Below are 21,490 nucleotides of genomic sequence, written 5' to 3' on the forward strand. Positions count from 1 at the left end.
AAAGATATTGCACCCCACATTCACTGCATTATTTATAACAGCCAAGACATGGAACAATCTAAGTTCATGGGTGAACGAATAAAGAAAAACCGTTTTATACACACACACACACACACACACACACACACACATATATGCACATACACATTCTATATACATAAAATAATATATGTATTATATATATACTATAAAATATACATTATACATATACTATAATACTATGTAATACTATATATATTATATACACACCATATATTACTTACTATGGTATATTACTAACACTATGTAATACCATGATACAGTATAGCATATTACACTATAGTATATAAAATACTATAAATATATAATATATATAAAACATATACTGTGTGTGTATATATGTACATATACACAGTATAAACAAAATGGAATATTACTCAGATGTAAAAAAAGAAGGAATTCCTTCCATTTGCAACATGTTTGGACCTTGAGGGCACTGTGCTAAGGAAAATAAGTCAGATAGAGAAAACAAATACAGCATGATCTCTCTTATGTGTAGAATTAAAAACCAAACAAACTCCAAAATAGAACAGATAGGTGGTTGCCAGAGGACAGTGGAGGTGGGCAAAGTGGACAAAGGTGGCCAAAAGGTAAAAATTTCTAGGTATAAATCCTGAGGATGTAATGTATACCATGATGACTATAGTTAACAATACTGTAATGCATATTTAAAAGTTGCTAAGACAGTAGATCTTAAAAGTTCTCATCATAAGAAAAAAAAATTGTAACTATATATGGTGACGAATGGGGAGCCTGGGTGGCTCAATTGGTTGAGCATCTAACTCTTGATCTCGGCTCAGGTCATGATCTCACAGTTTGTGAGTTCAAGCCCCACATCAGGCTCTGTGCTGACATTGCAGAGCCTGCTTAGAATTCTCTCTCCCCCCTCTCTCTCTGCCTCTCCCCTGCTCTCAATCTCTCTCTCAAAAGTAAATAAATAAACATTAAAAAAATATGGTGATGGATGCTCACTACACTTACTGTGGTGATAATTTCACAATATATACAAATATTGAGTCATTATTTTGTACACCTAAAACTAATAAAATGTTGTATGTCAGTTATAGCTCACTTAAAAAAAAAGAAGATGCACATTTCAAGGAAAATAAAGAAATTAATAGTACAAAGGCCACAGTCATCAATTCTGTATAAATGCACTATGATAAGAAGAGAATACTTATTGAGAGCCCACTGTGAGGTGTGCACAGGAAGGAAAAAGTTAACAAGGAAGTATGGAAAACTAGAACATTCCACTCCTTGAGTATTCTGAATGCCGAAACCTTTATTTTAATCAAAATATACTGGACCATAAGCCCTTCAAGGCATGGACGTTCTAGTTTTTGTATCCCCAACACAGGACACAGGGCCTGGTACAAAGGACACTCTTAAGGTTTGGTTAATTATTGGTGAAAGAATGGATGACAAAAATTGATAAGCCTGTGTGCTATTTTATATTTTAGAACAGAATCAGAAAAGTCTTATCATGGATGCTTGACCAGAATCACTTTTGCATATAGGGTTCTTACTGCTTCTTCTCTATGATGGTATTATTAGTTTATGAAAGTCTTGCTCCTCTTTATTTACTTTTAAGAAGGAGAGAGAAAGAGAGAGAGAGAGAGAGAGAGAGAGAGAGAGAGAGAGAGAGAGAGATTCAGACTTAAGCAGGCACCACGCTCAGTGCAGAGCCTGACACTCAGGGTTGATCCCATGACCCCAGGATCATGACCTGAGCCAAAACCAAGAGTCGGACGCCCAACCAACTGAGCCACCCGGGCACCCATGAAAGTCTTGCTCCTCTTTAAAAAAGACTCTTATCCACCATAGGTATGAAGCTGAACATTACCATGCTGTGTAAGGATTATTCCAGAGAGTTCTCTATAAACGTAGGTTCTATTCTTAGTATGTTTAAAAAGGAGTATGAAAAATCTGAAACATAGAAAAGTGGCTGAAAACACAGTGTCTCTATCAGCAAAGACTAGGAAAGGCTCTACCAGACTTGGTGGGGATAATGAGACAAAGGGGGATTCGGGAGTGTGGAGGGGAGGAGTGGCTGGCAGAGCTGAGGGGGCTGTCCGATGTGAATGGAGCAAGTGGGCGACAGGGCTGGGCATCCGCTCACCAGCTCACCATGTCCTGCCCTGCTCTGCTTGCTCCTGAGATTACAGCAGGTGGAGCTCAGGGCGCAGAGCCTTGTAGGGGAGGAATCAGAGAACTGCCTTACGTTTTGGAAATGGGACTTTCCCCGGGGAAGCTAATAACTGAGTGTAAGTCCTTCTCTTTCGAATACAGGTTGCACTGCCTCCGGACCCGCAAGGAACTTGGGAGGCAGAATTCAATCATGCCATCCATACTCCGTGATGTGAAAACAGTGAGCGGGACTGAAAATAGCAGTGAAAACAGTGAGCAGGACCTGAAAACCAACTCAAAATGATGGAGAGTGCAGCTTGAGAGATGGGTGTTTTCAACCACCTACTTTAAACTCCCAAGGGGAAAAAAATGATTATGATCTGTAACGCAAAGCCTATGTGGGCAGGTGGATACAGTCAGAGGACAAAAAGGACACAAAAGACCACAGCCAAGAATAACTGGCAGGGTCAAGACACTGAGGCTGGATGTGTGGAGAGGGGCAACCTCATAGCTCTATATTTTCCAATGATTAAATAAGCTGACAGAGACTGTAGAAGGCCATTCACTTCAGTCTGGAAGCAGGGCCACAGGCCTCATTTTCATTTACCCTTGCCTTTTCCTGAAGGGGGTTCAAGTGAACAGGAAAACAGATCCTGGGAAGGTGGGGTGACCTGTAGACAAGAGGTCAACAGAAAACCTTTTTCCTTATTGATCCATCTGTCTTCTGTCCTAAGGAACTTCAACCTAATGAAAATCTACTCAGATTCTTAAAAGGCTCTCCACAGAAGCCACATTTACCACTGCTATCTGTGTGCAAACATGAAGTATTTCCAGGTTAACTTTCTTGAAAACATTTCACATGTAACATTAAAGGCCCAACAATCTCTTTCCATTTTTAAAGCAAACACAACAAATGTCAAAGGAATGCTACTGAACCAAAAAAGAAAGATCATGTTGCTACTACTGTTAACACAGTTCCATCCAGACTGGAATATACTTCACCAATTTCTCAAGAATCAATGTATTAGTTGAAAAGCCATCACACGTTAAAACACTTTTACCTTTGGTATTAGTTTCCAAAGGCTTTATTAAAAAAATTATCTTCTGTAGAGATGGCTCTTGGAGATAATTTTGTGATTTACAAATGAGTTTAACACAGATGCATACGTCAGAATATGTACATTTGTGAAATGAAGGGGGGGGGAAGGTAAATACTAAAGGAACCAGGGAAAGAATATAAGATGTCTTTAGTTTTTCACCATTCTCTGAGAATAGTCCACACTAAAGGAGGCTAATAAATGTATCAGTTCACACTTGATAGAAGAACTGTTAGTCTTCTGATAGTTTTTTCACTAATCCACCTGAGTAATCTTGAGAAATAGTGAGACATTTTATTCTATCTCCTAAATTATGTGTCCCACATGTTAAAATCTATCAACATTTAGTATTTTCTTCAAAAAAAACCTTCTGATGTCTTTGACAGGCATTCAGTATAGGGAATAGAGTCTTTAAGGGAGGGATGTGTTAAAATTAATAAAATGATTGATTCTTCATTACAACTTTAGAGTTGTCTTTGATAAAGGCCAACAGATTTAATTTTTAATTTTATTTAGGAGAAATATGATGAATAAATTATCCTCTGTAATTACCAATGCAGATTTATTTGGCAACTTAAGAACGTGAAGTGCCACCGTCTATAATGAGCATAAGAGTGAGTAGAAAATGGACTCTCTCCCCCTCTCCCACTTCCCCATTCCGATTGGGTCTTATGGAAAAGCCACAAAATGGTACTCAATGTGCTATGAGGCTGGGGCAGGTGCACTCTGTCATCCTACTGCTCCCCCTACCAGATCCGCGGGGCCATGTGTATCTTAGGAGTTTTATGATCACCATAGGTGGGGAGATACCGACCCCAGGAAGAGCTGGACATGTCTAATTGCTAAGTTAACTTTCAGTTTCAGGAAGAAAAGTTACCACCAGTATTCTCTGTACTTGAAGCTGTTCTGTTCAGCTGTCCCCAACCTCTGCTCTATCAGAAACATGGTGAGTCAGAAGAAAACTGGTGGTTTTATCTCAGTATGATAAAATAATGGTAACAAAGGGGGATGCAGGGTGTTTGGGTGTAACCAAGTCCTCGGTAAGCATGGTGCAGTCTGGGGCCACTGGGGTCACCCTTCTGCTGTGTCTCAGCAGAGCTGCAGGTCTGAGACAACTGATGCTCCAAGACATAATCTGCCCCATGTTCAGCCTGTACAGGATGGGATGGAGGACGGGCAGTGAGTGAAAAATCTCACAGGCCAACTCCAGTCCACCCTTGGGAACTACAGGTAGTTTCTATATGGATGTTCTAGGTACAATGCATAGAACATCAAAACAACACAGCTTGTGCTAGAAGAATTTACAACCCTGCCTAAATCTTTTTGTAGAAAAAAAAATAAGGTTTAAAAGAAGTCTATTGTTCATTTTTTGAAAAAGTCTATTGGGTACACCAATGTTCAAAGCAGTACTCACAGTAGCCAAAAGGTAGAAAGGACCCAAATGCCCACTGGCAGATAAATAAATCGTGATATATACATACAATGGAATTATTCAGCTTTGAAAAAAATTCGGACACCTGCTAATACATAGATGAACCTTGAGGGTGTTATGCTCAGTAAAATAAGCCAGACACAAAAGGACAAATATTGTATGAATCTACTTCTATGAGGTACCTAGAACAGTCAAACTCATGGACAGAAAGTAGAATGGTGTTCTCCAGGGGCTAAGGAAGGGGGAGCAGGGAGTTGCTGTTTAATGGGTACAGAGTTTCACTTTTGCAAGATGAAAAAGTTCTGGAGATGGACAATGGTGATGGTTGAACAGTGGGAATATATTTAATGCACTGAACTGGTACATTTAAAATGGTTAAAATGGTCAATTTGATGTTACGTATATTTTATCACAAGAAAAATAAGGGAGGAAAAGTCTATGGGGATTTAAATAATATAACTAAGTCTTTGTTTTGCTAGGGAACTCCCACTAATATACAGGACATTAAAATATCACAAGAATCTGGTCCTTGGGTCATTTTCGCCTTAGGATAGCACTTTTTGAAAGGCAAACTGTGTTAGAAACTCTTTCAGAATCCTGAAAGCAAATGTTAAGGTTAAGTAGCCCCGCTGACACTTACTGTGGGGATGGACACCACCTGGGAGTTGCGGGGAGGGAGAAAACGAAGGAGATGTTGTTCAACCTTCTAAATGGTTGTCTTCCAAACACACAGAGACCTCAGGAGAGGCAGAACCTCAGGCCTCAGGGATGGTCCCACGTCATTAACTACTGATTTGTTTCGTGTAAGGTTGAAAGGAAAAAAATCCTTAGAAATGGATTTCTGGATGTCTGAGATAAGCACAATGTTTTAAAGATTAAAAAAGCATGTCATTAAAATCTGTTGATGCTTAATCTGGTGACTCACCTGGCCTTTAAAAAGAAAACAACTATTTAAAAACAAAAACAAAAACAAAAAACATCCAAAGTGTAGGTATGACAGTAGGGACCCTTATATCCCCCTAATTTAGCTCGAATAATGATCGACTTCTGGTCAGTCTGGCCACATGCTTCCTGCCTCCCCTCAGATTAATTTGAAGCAAATCGCAGACATTATACCATTTCATCCACAAATATTTCACCATGAGTCTCTAATAGAACTGTTTTCAAAACATACCTGTGATGCCATTATCATGCCTAATAATTTACCAATTTGTTAGTAGAACTGAATGTACCTCCTGGCTATTTCTTTTTAAGTTTATTTATTTATTTCAGTAATCTCCACACCCAATGTGGGGCTTGAACTCATGACCCTGAGATCAAGAGTCACACGCTCTTCTGACTGAGCCAGCCAGGTGTCCCCCTCCTGGCTATTTTTAATGATGGTTTTGATAAGCTTTGCCTCATTGGTCCAATGAGTACAGGGAAGCAGAGGAACACAAGGCAGCTGCCGTTGGCTTTGAAGTGAGTTAGACTCCAGTGTGAACCCAGTTCTGCCATAAGTAGCTGTGTGACCCTGAAAAAGTTACTTAAACTGTCAGTCCTACATCTGGAAAAATGGGGAAGTAATTCCACAAAGACTGTTACATACTTAAATGAGAAAGCGTATATATACACACACACACACACACACACATACAACATACACACATATACATGTGCCACTAGATATAGCCAATAAATGGCTGCTATTATATTAACAGCAAAGTCATCTATGTTTATAAGTAAAAAATTTTCTTCTGGAAACCTGTATTAATCATTACTAAAAAAAATTTGGAACCACTCAGATGGTGACAACAACCCTGAAAATCATCTGTCTCAGACATTGGCAAACTTTGCAAAGGACTGGGCAGTAAGTGTCTTAGGCTTTCAGGCTAGGTGGCCTGTGTCGACATTATGGAACTGACGTTGTAGGGCAAAATCAGTCCCAGACAGAATGAAAATAAGTGGGTGTGCCTATGTCTCAATAAAACTTTATATGTGGGCACTGGAATCTGAATTTCATGTCATTTTTTATATGTCACAATAGGTTACTATTGGTTTTTATTTCCCAGCCACTTAAAAATGTAAAAATCAGAGAGTCGAGGAGGAGTCAAGCCCAGACAGCAGTGTAAAGGCTGGAAGAAAAATACCTCAACAGTTGAAACCCCAGTGCCAGCAAGCTGGGGCCAAATCCCTGGAGGTTCCAATCTTGCCTGTCCTCCAGACCTCTTTCCAACTCCCCCAGCAGCTGCTGGGGGATCCAGCTTTCCCCCTGGGTGCACCCCTCATCTTGTACCACAACCAGGGGATCCAGGGTGCTCACCCCTAGGTCCCTACCCACCTCCTGTTCCTGGCATGCCTCCTGTGAATCCCTTGGCACATGGCATGGTAGGACCAGGTATGGTGATGGCCAAGAAGATGCGGAAGAAAATGAAGAAAAGCTCATAAAAAGACACACAAACACCACAAGCATGCCAAGCATTCTTCTTCTTTCTCTTCCCCTTCCTCCAGCAGGGACTCTGACTAAATACAGGGCCTGGACCCTTCCCTCAAGCCTCTCAAGTTCCCATCAAGCTCCAGATGCCATCTTGTACTGGGGAAAATTAGCCCTCCTCCCTCACCCCCCAATCAAGCCTTACTCTGCTGTTCAGACCTGTCTGGCTGGGGAAAATGGGACAAGAATGACCATTGGCTAGGGGTGCCTGGGTGGCTCAGTCAGTTGAGTGTCTGACTCCTGATTTCGGCTCAGGTCATGATCTCACAGTTTGTGAGTTTGAGACCTGCATCAGGCTCTGTGCTGATAGTGTGGAGTCTGCTTGGGATTCTGTCTGCTCCCTCAGTCCCTATCCCATTCCCACTCTCTCTCAAAATAAATAAATAAAATTAAAAAAAGAAATAAGAGAATGACCATGGGCTAGCAAAGACTGTCTTGTCACTACTTGGACGGAACTTTTAGCTCATGAGTTTAGCAGGAGAACAATTTTTTGAGGATGGTGAGATCTTTGAGCTAAATGCTGAAGACAAGTTTAGGATCTGTAAGATATGATTTTTTTTTAACTTTCTTTTGTAATACTTGTGGTTGGAAGGTGTGTAAATTTAATTATGGAAAAAAAAGAAACTACCATTTTTGAAATGGTAAAAAAAAAAAAGTTATAAAAATCATTCTTAAAATTTGCCTGAACACGTGATCATTAAATTAGGTAGCAATGGCTCAATGTGTATTTTGGAAAAAAAAAAATCATTCTTAGCTTGCAGGCCACATGAGAAGAGCTAACGGGCTTGATTTGGCCCATGGGACCACCCCGACTCCTGCCTGCCTGCCTGCTATTTACCAGCCCTGAGATTTCAATGTCACCAGCCCCAGCACACACAACATTATGAATGAGTGGTTTGCTCTTTGTGATCAACAAGGGATTAATTCACAGAAGGTACCAAAGAACAAGCATTCGTATATGACAATAACAGGAAAGTCCTGGACCCTGGACCATACCTGAGCCTTGAGAAATTGTGGAAAAACCTCAAGGAGGCCAAGGTACTGAGGATATTCCAGAGGAAATCATCCCTGGAGCCTTCCTTCTTTTCCCTTCACCCCAACCCCTGATATAAATCATTGATTGTGACACATAAGGAGAGTTCTACAGTCCATAAACTTCTAACTTCTTCAGATACAGAAACTGGACACGTAACTGTTGCTGGAGCTGGCAGGTATGACTACTACATAAGCCAAGTTCATCACACCCACTGTCTATGATCGAGCAACCTGGAAGGTATGACTTGACTTGGGGATGACTGGAGTCCATCTAATGAGCAGAGCCATAAAGGGATTCTCTGCGTCTCAGTAAGTGCACCTGCTATGCTGTCCGAAGACATTCCTCCATGCCCCCACCCCGACACACATACCCAATGAGTCATTTCAATTCCAGCAACAATGACTTTCTTTGTAAGTACTAATAACACTCCAATGATTAAAGCAAGAATTTGATAATCCAGGTACCTATCCACAGCTAGTCATCTGTTCCAGCATTTTTGGTTTTTTTTTTCCACTGAGAGGTTTTTTTTTTTTTTAAAATTTTTTTTTTTTAATGCTTATTTATTTTTGAGACAGAGAGAGACAGAGCATGAACAGGGGAGGGTCAGAGAGAGAGGGAGACACAGAATCTGAAACAGGCTCCATGCTCCGAGCTGTCAGCACAGAGCCCGATGCGGGGCTCGAACCCACGGACCGCGAGATCATGACCTGGGCTGAAGTCGGACGCTCAACCGACTGAGCCACCCAGGCGCCCCCCACTGAGAGGTTTTAATAAAGACTAAACAAAGGTGCTTCCCCTACAATTTTACTGCCAATAAAATTACAAAAATCAACCACGACTGTGTTAGAGCAGAAGCTCTTGGTTTCACCACTCAATAGAATGGCCCCGTGTGAACACTAATGTATGAAGTTTGTATTATTAAAAAAGCAATGGAGTAAACACATATCTAAAGAGAGACTTTTTGACCCACATCCTCGCAAAGTGATAAAATTATATAAATGGATTAATTTCCCATCTTAAACATAAGAAGGCAAATATCATGCTTACTTTCTCTAAATGCTTTACAGTAGCCAAGGAAAGATAACAGAAAGAACAGGGCACCCAGGAGGTCTGCACGGCCGACAACACCAGCAACCTTAAAAGAAGGAGAAGAAAAATAGATTTAGGTAAAAAAAAAAAATTTTTTTTAAATCCTAAATGTATAAAAAATTTCTTAGAAACGAAAGGCAAAAACCTTACTAGATTCTTCCATCTATTAAAATAATCTGTGCTGACTACACAGCAGCCCTGTGGTCTTATCTTATGATTGGTTTTTCTTTTCCCTCTTTGGTCTAGGACTTGAGCTAGCTGCTCCCAAGAGAGCGGGACTGGCAGGGTCGTGCTGATGGCCGTTCTGGGAGCAGGACACAGTCGGCGATGCACGTGGGCCATGAGAGCTCTGTCACAGCACACCGCACCCTAGAGCCCAGAGGCCTGTGCTGCTGATATCCCCAAAGTGGATTTATAATTGGAAAATGTTATCAGCTCAAAGGGCATAATATTTACTAAAGAAAATTTGATTGGAAACATGAAGGAAAGCTGGGAAATTAATGTTGCAGGTCACTGGGCAAATAGAGAAAGACACAGGAACAGTGGTTCAGTGCTACCTCTGCCCCTCCTCCTCCCTTCGAGACCAAAACTTGGGTTAACCCGGAAAGCAGAATGCTTCAAAAGGGATTGAGAAATAAGATGAAAACAGAATAAAATATCAACCATCTCTTTCTCTCATGACTGCCCTTCCCTTCTTTACCTTAGTGATAACAAAGCAAATGTGAAATTCATGTCTCATGTCACATCAGTAATTGTTCTCCAAGCATCTCCTGGCAGAGAAAGACACACAACTCCACTCAGGAGTGTGGGTCTAGTTAATGTGGCACGCTCTGCTAACGAACTAGCACCTGGATGTGACACGTACCAAATTCTCTGGTATTCTCTGGATTCTCTAGGTGTCACCCCAATAGCTGGTAAGTTTATCTTTTCTTAAAGGACAGATACTATGATTATGTGGGACAGAATAAAGACTATGCTATAAATGGAGAGAAGAGACTACACAAAGAATATTAAAATGACTACAATTACATTCGATTCCCAAGTGTGTGGACAAGAGATGGCTATTTTAGCAGCATTCCCATGCTACCCTGCTAGATATGAAACGCTGAGGGTGATTTTCCATGCTGATTGTTAACTCCTGACGGCAGTGCGTGTGGCATCCCAAGGAGTCACACAATCACTAGGATTGAAGGGGCTGAGGAATCCAACCTGTGAATGCCACCCACGTGAAAAACACCTCCCAAGAAGGAAGCTAAGGACAAACAAAGCTTCAATGGATCTGGAACAAGTATGCCAATATGCCGGAGGGTTGAACAGTACAATTAACTTCAGGAACGAAGTGAGTACGCAATGAGAGTTCTTGAATACTCCAGCCTGCAACTCACTCAATCAGGGACACAGTAAAATCAGGGATGCAGGTAAACCAAACAGAGCTGGCACACAGTAGATACTGCTCACGGTTAGCTCCCTGCATGACTCTTGATGTGTGCTTCCAGAAGCATGGGGAGCAGAAAGAAACAAAGGGCATAGGAGCCCAGGGTGAGGCAGGTTTTGGCTCCATAGCACTGTGGTGACAAAGAGAGCAGGGGACCATCCCCACCCCCCAGGACAATGAGAGGGAAAGGAGGGGCATCTTCCTTCTGAGACTACCTACAGGGGCTGAGGATGGCCCTGAATCCCAAACCCTTACGGAACAGAAAATTATCCAAACCAATGCAGAGAAGCTTATCCAAAGTGGTCCCTAAGGCAAGGGACTCAGGGGAAGCAGGGAATGGGGTTGTGAGGGGTCAGAGAACAAAGTTTCTTCAAATGAATGAGGGAAGCGTAGTGTTCCTATAAATACTAGGGATGGGGTGAAAACAACCAGCCTAAACTACTTATTATCTAGGTAGCTAAGGTACATTTAAAGATCTACACTAAAATGAACTTTTAAACCTATATAAACTTAAAAAATGTTTTTAAAGTTTTATTTATTTTTGAGAAAGAGAGAGAGAGAGAGTGAATGAGCATATGAGCAGAGGAGGGGCAGAGAGAGGGGGAGAGAAAGAGAATCCCAAGCAGGCCCTGCACTGTCAGTGCAGAGTCCGATGCGGGGCTCAAGCTCATGAACAGAGAGATCGTGACTTGAGCCAAAATCAGGAGTCAGACACTTAACTGACTAAACTATCCAGGCATCCCATTACACAAATCTATTTAGAAAATAAACATTCGTTGGGTAACTGGTGAAAATACTCCCAAGTCTTTAAGCAATGTATGTACATGACATTGTCTGACAAAAATAAAAACACATTTTAAAAAGAATGGCTGGTGTTTTAAAGCAAAAGAGTTTTTAGTCCTTACAAAGAATTTTTGACATTATAATTAAAGAGAGACTTCACAGAAAAAAAATTTAAGGCTATCCAAGGAGGGAGGCACTGTGTCCAATTGTTTGGGGAATTGACAACAGTATGGAAAGATATTATTTTCCTTCCCTGTTATCTGTGGTATGTATTTTCAGGCAAAAGTCTTTACAAAGGCTATTTTTTTTCTTACAAAGGAAAGGTAACAGACTCTTCCACCTTAGATATGCCACTTTGGCATACTGATTATCTTGAATTAAAGGTACTTGAGAAACAGCGAATACTAGATGGACGATCTGACCATCCTTTATCCCACTGAAAGCAGGAAATAAATCTCCCCTGTGAAAAGTAGCCTCCTTCTATCAGGAGTGTAGAAGGTATCCCTATCACCAGAAGTAGGGAATTTAGGGCTGGAAAAATCTACGTAAACAGCCCCTGTTACTTCTTCACTAATTCACTACCCCAATCCCACATCCCTTTGTCTTACCAATTCTTCACAAATTTAGAAAAGGTTCCTGCTTTGGTCACTTCTTTGAATCTCATACTTTTATGGGGCTCCAGAAATTAAATTTGTTTTTCTCCTGTTGATCTGTCTTATGTCAATCTAATTATTAGGCCAGCCAAAGAACCTAGAAATGAGGAAGGGAAAATTTTCCACCTCTTCAGAGATAACCTGGAACACTCACATCAGGGTTTTCTAGAGAAATCATTGCAATTCCCTCAAATCCATAGAGCAGGTGGTGTATTTGCATAGGGATGGCAAGAAGGAATCAGAGGAAGGGAAAGGGGGAATGCTTCCCCACCTAATTCCTTCAGTATTAAACTTTGGCTTCATACATGGACAGAATTCCTAAGGAGGCCTGAGCTTCCCTCTTTGATACCAAATTCAGGCAACTTGAAATCCTTACCAATGCTCTGAGGAAAAGGAAAATCTATGGTGGCACTAGTGTCCCCTGGGCCTCCATCCTGCTGGCCACAGACAAGAGCAACCCTCCCTGATGACTGGTCTGTCGGAGGTCTTATACACCTACGAACACCCTGGAGTGATTTGGGGTGGCACATTGGAAAACGAGAGGCATTCAGTATTAGTTGAGGAGCAAATACCACTAATTACAATTATTTCATTACCAGTTGGGGAGCAATAGGTGGGAAGACTATAGGGTGACCAACTCATCCTGGTTTGCCTGGGACGGTCCCAGTTTCAGAATGGAAAGTCCCAGGCCGCAGAACTCCCTGAATATGGGGCAAACTGGATGGCTGGTCACCCTAGAAGACCGGGAAATTTAGGTTCTTATTTGCAGTGGACAAAAACATCCTCAAAGTTAATATCAAGAAGGCACAAAACACATAAATGTTAATACAAAGAAATTTATATTACTAAAACCTGGAGGGGCCACATTGCTGTTGCTTTCCCTTAGTAAATGAAAACAGAAGCACAATGACTCCCACCCCCGAGTCCTCATCCTAGATCACTGTTCAGCTGGGGGGCGCTGCGCCAAGGACAGTCATGCAGGACCCTGGTCCAGCCTGGAGCCTGAAGCCCAGGGCTACTCCCCCAGCACTGGCCTGGGGGCTTCGACAGGCTCTCTTTCCACCTAGCTCCTTGGGCCCTGCTTTTTGCTTATTTTTACAGCTGTGTTAAATGGAGAGTGGGGGATAATGAGTGGGTGTAGATAGGAGGAAACAATACTATTGGCCACGACAATGAAAGATGAACATACAAATAGTCTGTTTTAAGAATGCTAATTTTGGGGGTGTGTGGGTGGCTCAGTCGGTTAAGCATCCGACTCTTGATTTCACTCAGGTTATGATCTCATGGTTGTGAGATCCAGTTCTGTGTCGGGCTCCATCCTGAGCGAATGTGGAGCCTGCTTGGGATTCTCTGTCTTCCTCTCTCTCTATCCCTCTCCTGCTCTCTCTTTCAGAATAAATAAATAAACATAACCTAAAAAAAAAAGAATGCTAATTTTTAATGATCCATAATTTTTTCTTGCGGTTTGAGTTTGAATGACTTTGATGGAATGGAGGGGTGGGGGAGATGAAGAGATTTTTCTCAAAAATTCCCTACTCTCCTATAGCTAGATCTCCCTTGGCTTCTTTTTAAATACTTCAGATGCAGAATTTTAGGGTTAATATGTTCCCAGATTGCATTTACTGGTGTGTGTGTGTGTGTGTGTGTGTGTGTGTACATCCAGTTACACTCGCTGGCATTTCAAAATTTTCTATAAACTAACTTCTCAATATATAAAATCAGAATTTTAGAAAAGTTTCTTTGGTTAATAACTCAAATATTTATTTTGCTTTAAGATCACACTAAATTAAATGAGGACCAAAACTGTAAATCAGTACTTCTGCCAGAAATTCCCTTTTTTCTGACCAACCCGTACACTATTTCTGGGTCCCAACAAACACTTAAGCCATAAGGAGAAATCACATGGAAGCAAATTCTAATTTGGTTACCGTTATATATAAATAGACAATAACGAATCTTTCACCACAGTTTCCAGATTGTCAGTCCTCCGAATTTGCTGAAGTAAAACATTATGATTTTTTTTAAAAAAGCTATGAAGTAATAAGATACTAGAAGGTTGTGATAACAACTCTACAATCCTCTTAATACCAAAGAACAAAGAGTTTAACAAAAGCAGAACACTAAATTCTGCTCAATATTTTGAAACTCACTTCAAGATGCTCAATGTATTCAGTTAAGTGTGGGGGTTTAAATACACACGAAATGTAGAAATCTATTGCAGAGAAGTAATAAGGAACATGTAGTATTTTACACGCAGGTACTTCATTACACAGAGTGAATGGCTAAAATCAAATCTTTTACCTCAAGCATACATACAGACTTTTATTTTCAAAGGGATCTGTGGTGGGCGGGGGTAGGGTGGCTCCTGAAATCCCCATACATCTGGGTAAATCCCAACACAGTTTGTACCGAATATATCCAGCAGCAGCTCCACGGAATACAGGTGTGGCCCACAGGAGAGCAGGTTACGGCCCTGTTAGGAGCTGCCCCGTCACCTGGGCCAAGCCCTTCAGTGGGAGAATAATCCAGGTAGTGAAGAGTGGGGGGTGGAGGGGGGTGCAAAGCAGGTGAGGAGAGCTCCTGACCAATCCCAGCAGAGATTTCCAGCACAACTCCAAGTGTGCCCTCATGCCCTCAGTGTGAGCCTGCGACACCAGGTTTCAAGTTCCACCCCGACATCTGCCAGCTATGTGATGGACCTGAGGAAGATGTGTTATTTGTCTTCCCAGGCCATTCCTCTGCTGTAAAGTGGCCCGTCCACTCTCCCAGCAGTTCCATTACAATTACATTAAGCACGAGAAAGTATTTTGAAAACGAGACAGTTCTCGGTGAAAACAGGAATACTGCGTCTGACCCTTTGCTGAAGACGAGTTCTTAGCTTCTGACCTTCAGACCCCCAAACCAGGTGTCTATTTAATATTTAAATATTCAACACCTACACATGCATCATTTACCCTTTACAGCGTAGTCATATAGAGGAAACAGAAAGTATCACCAAAGATCACACCATGATTACGAAGTCTTTGCCCACCTGGGACTCTGCATCTTTCCTAAGAGAGAAAGACCTGTCGGACCTACACAGAGTCATTTCAAGCATCTGGCAGCGTTTAGCACCATATGCTTTCTACAGCAATAAGACCATTCAAGGGCAGCCTACTTTAGGGAATGAGCCAACGTACGAAAGGCTCCTTGTCCTGACACAAGTACAGAGGCCACGGACGGACACTACTTACACACTCAGTGTGTACCGGATGTGCAGCGAACAGCAGAGCGGCCAACAGGGAGGATCTGGGGGCCAGGTTCAACCGCCGGCCTCTACTGCTGTACTGCAGGCCGCCAAACAGCACGGAGAAGACGTCCACCATGAGGACAGAGATGCCGCCATGCAGGAGGATGTTGACCACGTGGAAACTCATGGGGTAGAAGCCTCCGGACAAATAGTAGTTAATCCTGTAGTGAGCGAAAGGGGTTCATACCAGGTGCGCAGAAGTGTACAAAATAAAATGCAAAGCATCTGAAGGAAGAAGGCTGGTGACTGACAGTGTTAAAGGGAGGAGATGTAGAAAGGGCAAGAACATAACTACTGGGGGAAAAAGAGCAGATAAGAGCATGTCAGACAAGTGTGTCAGAAAACACGTGGAGAGGAAAAGCAGAAGGAAAGCTAAACAATTTCTTAAGCCCTAAAAAGGCAAGATTGCCTCCCAAGATGATATGACACAGCACACCTTACTCTTGGCTACCCCACAGGGACCTGGATTGAAGACAGTCACGTAACTTGCTTATCCAAAAAACAAAAAGTACTCCTTGGTAGTTCGTCCACCAGCTTTCTGTCCAACAAAACACATTCTCATCCGTCCAACAAAACACATTTCTGACTGCTTTTCAGTTACCAGCAGTTCTAATTCATCATTTCTGTGCTTCTGAGAGATCTGTACATAAGTACTGAATGCACCTGAAACAGCTATGAATGGGAACTTTGGGGAGGTGAACACATCTATTCAATGCAGATGGGGAGGTGGGGGAGGGTGCTTTTAGCTTTATTTTGTATTTGCATATTGACTTGGTAACAGCAGGAAGATTTTTACCTTGTTATTATCATTTTTACAGTGGAAAAAACCCCACAATTTCCTTAGACGCCACGTGTTGCCTTGACTCACATGGTTTCTCCAGTGGCAACCAGCAAAGGTCCAATCTCCAACAAACATGCAAAATGTGGAACGTTCCGCTAATTTGCACATCACCCTCGCACAGGGGCCACGTTCATCTTCCCTGCATCCTTCCACTTTTAGGATCTGTCCTGGACAAGCGAGCCCTGGAGTCGTGGTTCCTCAGGCTCGTTCTCCCCATGTTGCTGGGACCTACCCCTAACAGCTGGAATTAGCATGTACTCCTCGGAGACCCATATGAGTGAGTGGTCTGTTCTTCCCCAGGATCCACCGGCTCCACTCGCCCACACCAGGAGCCTTGTCACACAGAACCTGGCACAGCATCCTATGCAGCCCGCGCTGTCATACCTCACCTGAAAGTCAGGACGGTCAGAGGGCGGTAGGACTTGTGGCTGGTGTTGCTGCTCAGCCTACTGCCCCAGAAGTCATGATGCCACAGGTCCCCAAGGGGCGTTTCCGCTCGGAGGTCCTGCAGGGACACAGTAGAGGGCATTCAGGACAAAGGTGTCATGACTCCCTCTCACCCCATGTTTAAGCCCTCACCAGGAGCTCTTCCTTAGAGCTGCTCATTCCCCTTTGGTCCATCTCTCCCATTAGCCCTGAGTCAAGCCACTGCCACCTCTCACCAAGGATACGGTCAGGCCTCCCTCCAGCACGTTCTCCCAGCTAATCTCTCCAACCTGCAAATTGGGTCACCCATCCAACCTTGCTTAAAACACCCAGATGGCTCCCCCCACCCCCAGGACAAAGCCGACGTCCTGATGTGGATACCGCAGCCCAGGGTGCTCTGGCTCCCGCCGAGCTCTGCCTGCTCATCTCGTGGACTCTGACCTTTGTCCGGTCCCCACACAGCACCTGCTGCCACCCTTCCCCAAGGATGTGCACACGTAGGTGTCCACCAGACAGTTACCCCTCAGCTCCTCACAGCCCAGCATCTCCTGCCGTTCACGTTCGGCCAGCAGGCTATGACCTTCCTCAGCTGATGCAATTCTCCTTCCATGGGCCTCAGGGCATCGCACACCTGTCCTCACAGTGCCTGGCACCCTGGCGGTTTATCATCTCTAACTACCATCTGTCTGCCCCACTGGACTGGGGGTGAGGCCCCGGGGCCACATTATGTGGGTGGGGAGTATACAGAAAGTGCTTAATCCATGTTGAATAAACTAATGCCTCTTTCATATTCAATACAGAAGGCAATTTTCCTAAAACATTTCAGTTAAAATTTGACTGGATAAGCATATATTGTCTATTTTTGAATCCTAGCTAAACAGGAAGAAAAATGAAAGAAAAAACAACTTCCATCTAATTTTTAAAGATAAAAATCACTAATTATTAAAAAATGACATCTATTTTACTATTAAGGCAATTTAATTTGGTCCTGTGCTACAGACGCTTAAAAACGCATATTTAAAAAATATACATTCATTTATTTTGGGGAGCACACAAGCAGGGAAGGGGCAGAGTGAGGAAGACAGAGGATCCAAAGCGGGCTCTGCACTGACAGGTTGACAGCAGCAAGCCCGACGTGGGGCTTGAACTCATGAACTGTGAGATCACGACCTGAGCCCAAATCAGACACTCAACCAACTGAGCCACCCAGGTGCCCTGAAAAATGCATCTTTTTAAAAAACATTTAAATGTAGAACTAGATTGTTTAAACTGTGTCTGACAAGAAGAGAGGCAGAGAAGGCATTGCAGAATAAGCAATAAAAGCAAATACTAATTTTCTCTTCAAAGCATAACAAACAGGAATATTTTAGGGACTAGAAATTATGACATGCTAAGCACCACTAAGTGTATCAGTCCAGACTCTTCCCTGCAGTGACCAGATTAGCACTGATTAACATAAGCAAAAAAGAATGCTTTAAAGGAGACTGCAAGGCTCACGGACACCCAGGGGGGCTCCCAGGTTTGGGGCTCTGCAGCCAGAAGCACGCCCACAAATCACACCGCTAGACACTTTGCGGGGGAGAGGGGGCTGCCTGGCTGCCTCCAGACCTCGGCCTCTTGTGTGATTAGCTCCTGACTCCAGTAGGTGGGTGCACCTGAGAAGAGACCCTCTGCCCACGTCTGCATCCAAACTGGACAGTCCCTGCAGCTTCTAACAACCAAGGTGGGGAAAGTCTCAAGCAGAAATGTGTCAAATCATGGCTGGGACAAAGAAGCAAGCAGTGTCCATGGCACACAGGGACTTCAGTAAGTACTCAGTACTTAAGTGCTTACTGATCAAAGGGAAAGGGCTTGAAGATGTGCGACAGAGGCAAAGTTGGTCACCTGATATCCACTTGTGGGTGAATTTCACTTCATTGGGTATTGGCTTCAGAGACCTTGAGCATACTGACCCCTCTTCTAACAGTCAGTCCGGTATTTCATGAAGGTCTTGCAAACTACCCACAAGTCTGGTTACAAAATTGGAAGCCCATCTTCTTCTGCACTGTCCCAGAAGTACCTGCTCACCTGTGAAGGAGCTGGGCAGAGGATCTTTCCCTCCATTTGAGCAGAAAATGAACACCAACAAAGCTCTAAATATTTGATTAGGTGTAGCCTACACACAGCAGGGCGCGCTGCAGGAAGAAAGGTCCATTTCTCTTCACAATGATTTAAGGAAAAGACGTTGTGTCTGAAATTCCTGCTAACTCCACTGTCTCAAAGAAAACCATCATCTCAATGAAAAAAGGCAACTCAACACTACAAGGAAGCATCTGGAAAACAGTCTTTAACACCAATAAAACCCAGGAACAGCCTGTTTCACATTACTGTGGGCACAGCGCCAATGAACAGAGCGGAGCCTTTCATTAAACAGGAAAGGAAAAAAGGAGGGCTAGCAAGTTAACAAAGAAGCACAGTGTGATGCTCTAGAAAACACTGCCAAGACAATGTGCAGCAGGGCCACAAAATGGCTTCATCGGCCTTACCCCACACGGAGGGAAGAATAACCATGTCCCAGGCCATCCCGCATACAACAGGGCTTGTGCTTTCCCCTGCCTTGTTCATCAAAGTTCTTCCACGTAAGGTTTTTTTCTTTTTAATTTTTAAATGTTATTTACTTTTTAATTTTTTAATGTTTATTTATTTTTGAGACAGAGAGTGCGCATGAGCAAGAGTGGGGGAGGGGCACAGAGAAGGAGACAGAGGATCCAAAGTGGGCTCTGCACTGACAGCAGGAAGCCCGATGTGGGGCTCGAACTCACGAACCATGAGATCATGACCCGAGCTGAAGTCAGACATTTAACTGACAAGTCACCAAGGTGCCCCCTTCGATATAATGATCTAAGTGAACACTTTATGTATCTTCCACTTTGTAAAAGTGGAAGAGTGAAGAAACTCTTAATGAAATGAAGAACGGGCTTTAAAAATTAAGTCATGTTCTCCTTTCCTTGTTAGCAAAGCAATCCTGCAGCTATAAAACCACCGATGGGATGTAGTTGCTAGGAGCTACTACTTTTTTCTTTTAAGCGTGGTTTAAAAAGAAACAAACATCTACAGTAACTGCTGGGTGAACTTGAGGAAACTTATAAGTGAAGAACCTGAATTAAAAACAAACATTGGGGCACCAGGGTGGCTCAGTGGGTCTGGCATCTGACTCTTGATTTCGGCTCAGGTCATGATTTCACGGTTTGTGAGCTCAAGCCCCGCGTTGGGCTCTGTGCTGACAGGGCAGAGCCTGCTTGGGGTTCTTTGTCCCCCCCTCTCTCTGCCCCTCCCCCACTCAGGCTTGCTCATGTACATGCTCTCTCTCTCTCTCTCAAAATAAATAAAATTAAAAAAAAACTAAACATCAAGGTTGGTTGATAGTCTGCATCATAAAATAGAGAAAATCAGTACATACAAGACGTTACAAATAAAAAACTTACAAAAGTCACCCCTCCCTTCCAACCTCACTGTCACCATCACACATACATGTTGGTCACAGAGAATTTTTCTCAACATTTCAATATGAAAATGAGGTTTTGCTCATTTGGGAGAATCCATGACTTCAAAATTTCAACAACAGTGTTACCGAGTTGCTACAACTGCACCGCCTGGAGAGAAATATATTAGGCTATTCCTTTGGGCTGTCTTCACTGGTGCAGACACACACACACGAAATAACTGCTGAATAACTGAGAGGTCACAAATCTGTGCCATTTCCGCATTTCTTCTCCTGGGCTCTCCCTGCCTCCAAGGCTCTTGTCTGATTTTCTTTTAGTTCCCTTGAATCTTTTTCTTTCCTTTCTCCAAACCTATTTCTTTCTCCCTCTCTCTAGCTAGTGAAAGACAGGCATTTTCCCTGCACTGATATAGCACCCACTGGAGAGCAAAACTGGCTGGGATTTTGCAAACTCAGCAAATTTGAGTCTCCAAACACGAAATGGGCAGAAACTGCAGCTTCCACCGACAGCACACTCCTTATTCTCCAGCGCCTGCCAGCAGGCTGTCCTGATGCTATCAGCAAAGGACAAAGAAGAAGCCAACTCCCTGCCTGCTGCTGCGAACGGACGCAGATGGACGCACCTCTTGGCAGGTGATCAGACTGGTCCATCACTGCAGCAAGTGCATGTTGGGGTGGGGGGAGGGGGAAAACAGCTGTGGCCTAGGATTCTAGAAATCTGTCATAAAATCTGAAATACTTAGTCTGCAATGCCCTTCCTTGCCTTGTAAACTGAGAGTAATGGTCTCTCTGATGTGTGTGTAGACTGGGACGTCGGATGGGGTACGTGGTGAGGGTAAAGCCTGAGGTCAGGCAGGGGCTGGAGACCGTAAACAATAAACAATAAAAGAGGCCCTAAATCACAAAGATGCTACCTAAAAGAGATGGGAAATCTACAACACAGTTGGGGCCCAGGCAAATGCTTAACCAAGGTCAAATAGAGAATTATTCAACACGAACTTAGATTACTAATGAGAAACAGGCAAATGATTAACACAAGTTTACCAAAAAGGGGTTACCATACAAACCTTATTGTTAATGATAGCTTCAGAGTCATCAAAGACAAAATCTCCATCGTAGCTGCGTGCAAAACATACAAGGGAAACAAATCCCACTACTAACTTAGCCCAGAAAGGGGCAAGCACAGAAGAGGGGATGATGTGACCCAAATCAGCGTCCAACTCGGCCATTTTGAAAACTGCTGGCTGCCAGCCTCTTGCTCCAGCATCATGCTGGTTAGAAATCTATGA

The 21,490-nt window shown here is 43.1% G+C and overlaps 1 protein-coding gene and 1 pseudogene across 3 annotated transcripts in view; both read right to left on the reverse strand.

Moving 5' to 3' along the window:
* Nucleotides 1-21,490, reverse strand: part of TMTC4 (transmembrane O-mannosyltransferase targeting cadherins 4) — a 64,906-nt gene that overhangs the window by 37,365 nt on the left and 6,051 nt on the right. For all 3 annotated transcript variants that reach the window (XM_027065177.2, XM_027065179.2, XM_027065178.2), the window contains exons 2-5: nucleotides 21,269-21,484; nucleotides 16,684-16,799; nucleotides 15,398-15,614; nucleotides 9,252-9,339 (exon numbers count right to left, since the gene is read on the reverse strand). In XM_027065177.2, coding sequence (XP_026920978.1) covers nucleotides 9,252-9,339; nucleotides 15,398-15,614; nucleotides 16,684-16,799; nucleotides 21,269-21,430 — 583 coding nt within the window. In that variant the 5' untranslated portion in view covers nucleotides 21,431-21,484. The remainder of the gene's footprint in view (nucleotides 1-9,251; nucleotides 9,340-15,397; nucleotides 15,615-16,683; nucleotides 16,800-21,268; nucleotides 21,485-21,490) is intronic.
* On the reverse strand, nucleotides 16,371-16,467 carry LOC113601205 (uncharacterized; annotated as a pseudogene).

This window comes from Acinonyx jubatus, chromosome A1, assembly GCF_027475565.1.
Source record: "Acinonyx jubatus isolate Ajub_Pintada_27869175 chromosome A1, VMU_Ajub_asm_v1.0, whole genome shotgun sequence".
Classification (NCBI taxonomy): Eukaryota; Metazoa; Chordata; class Mammalia; order Carnivora; family Felidae; genus Acinonyx; species Acinonyx jubatus.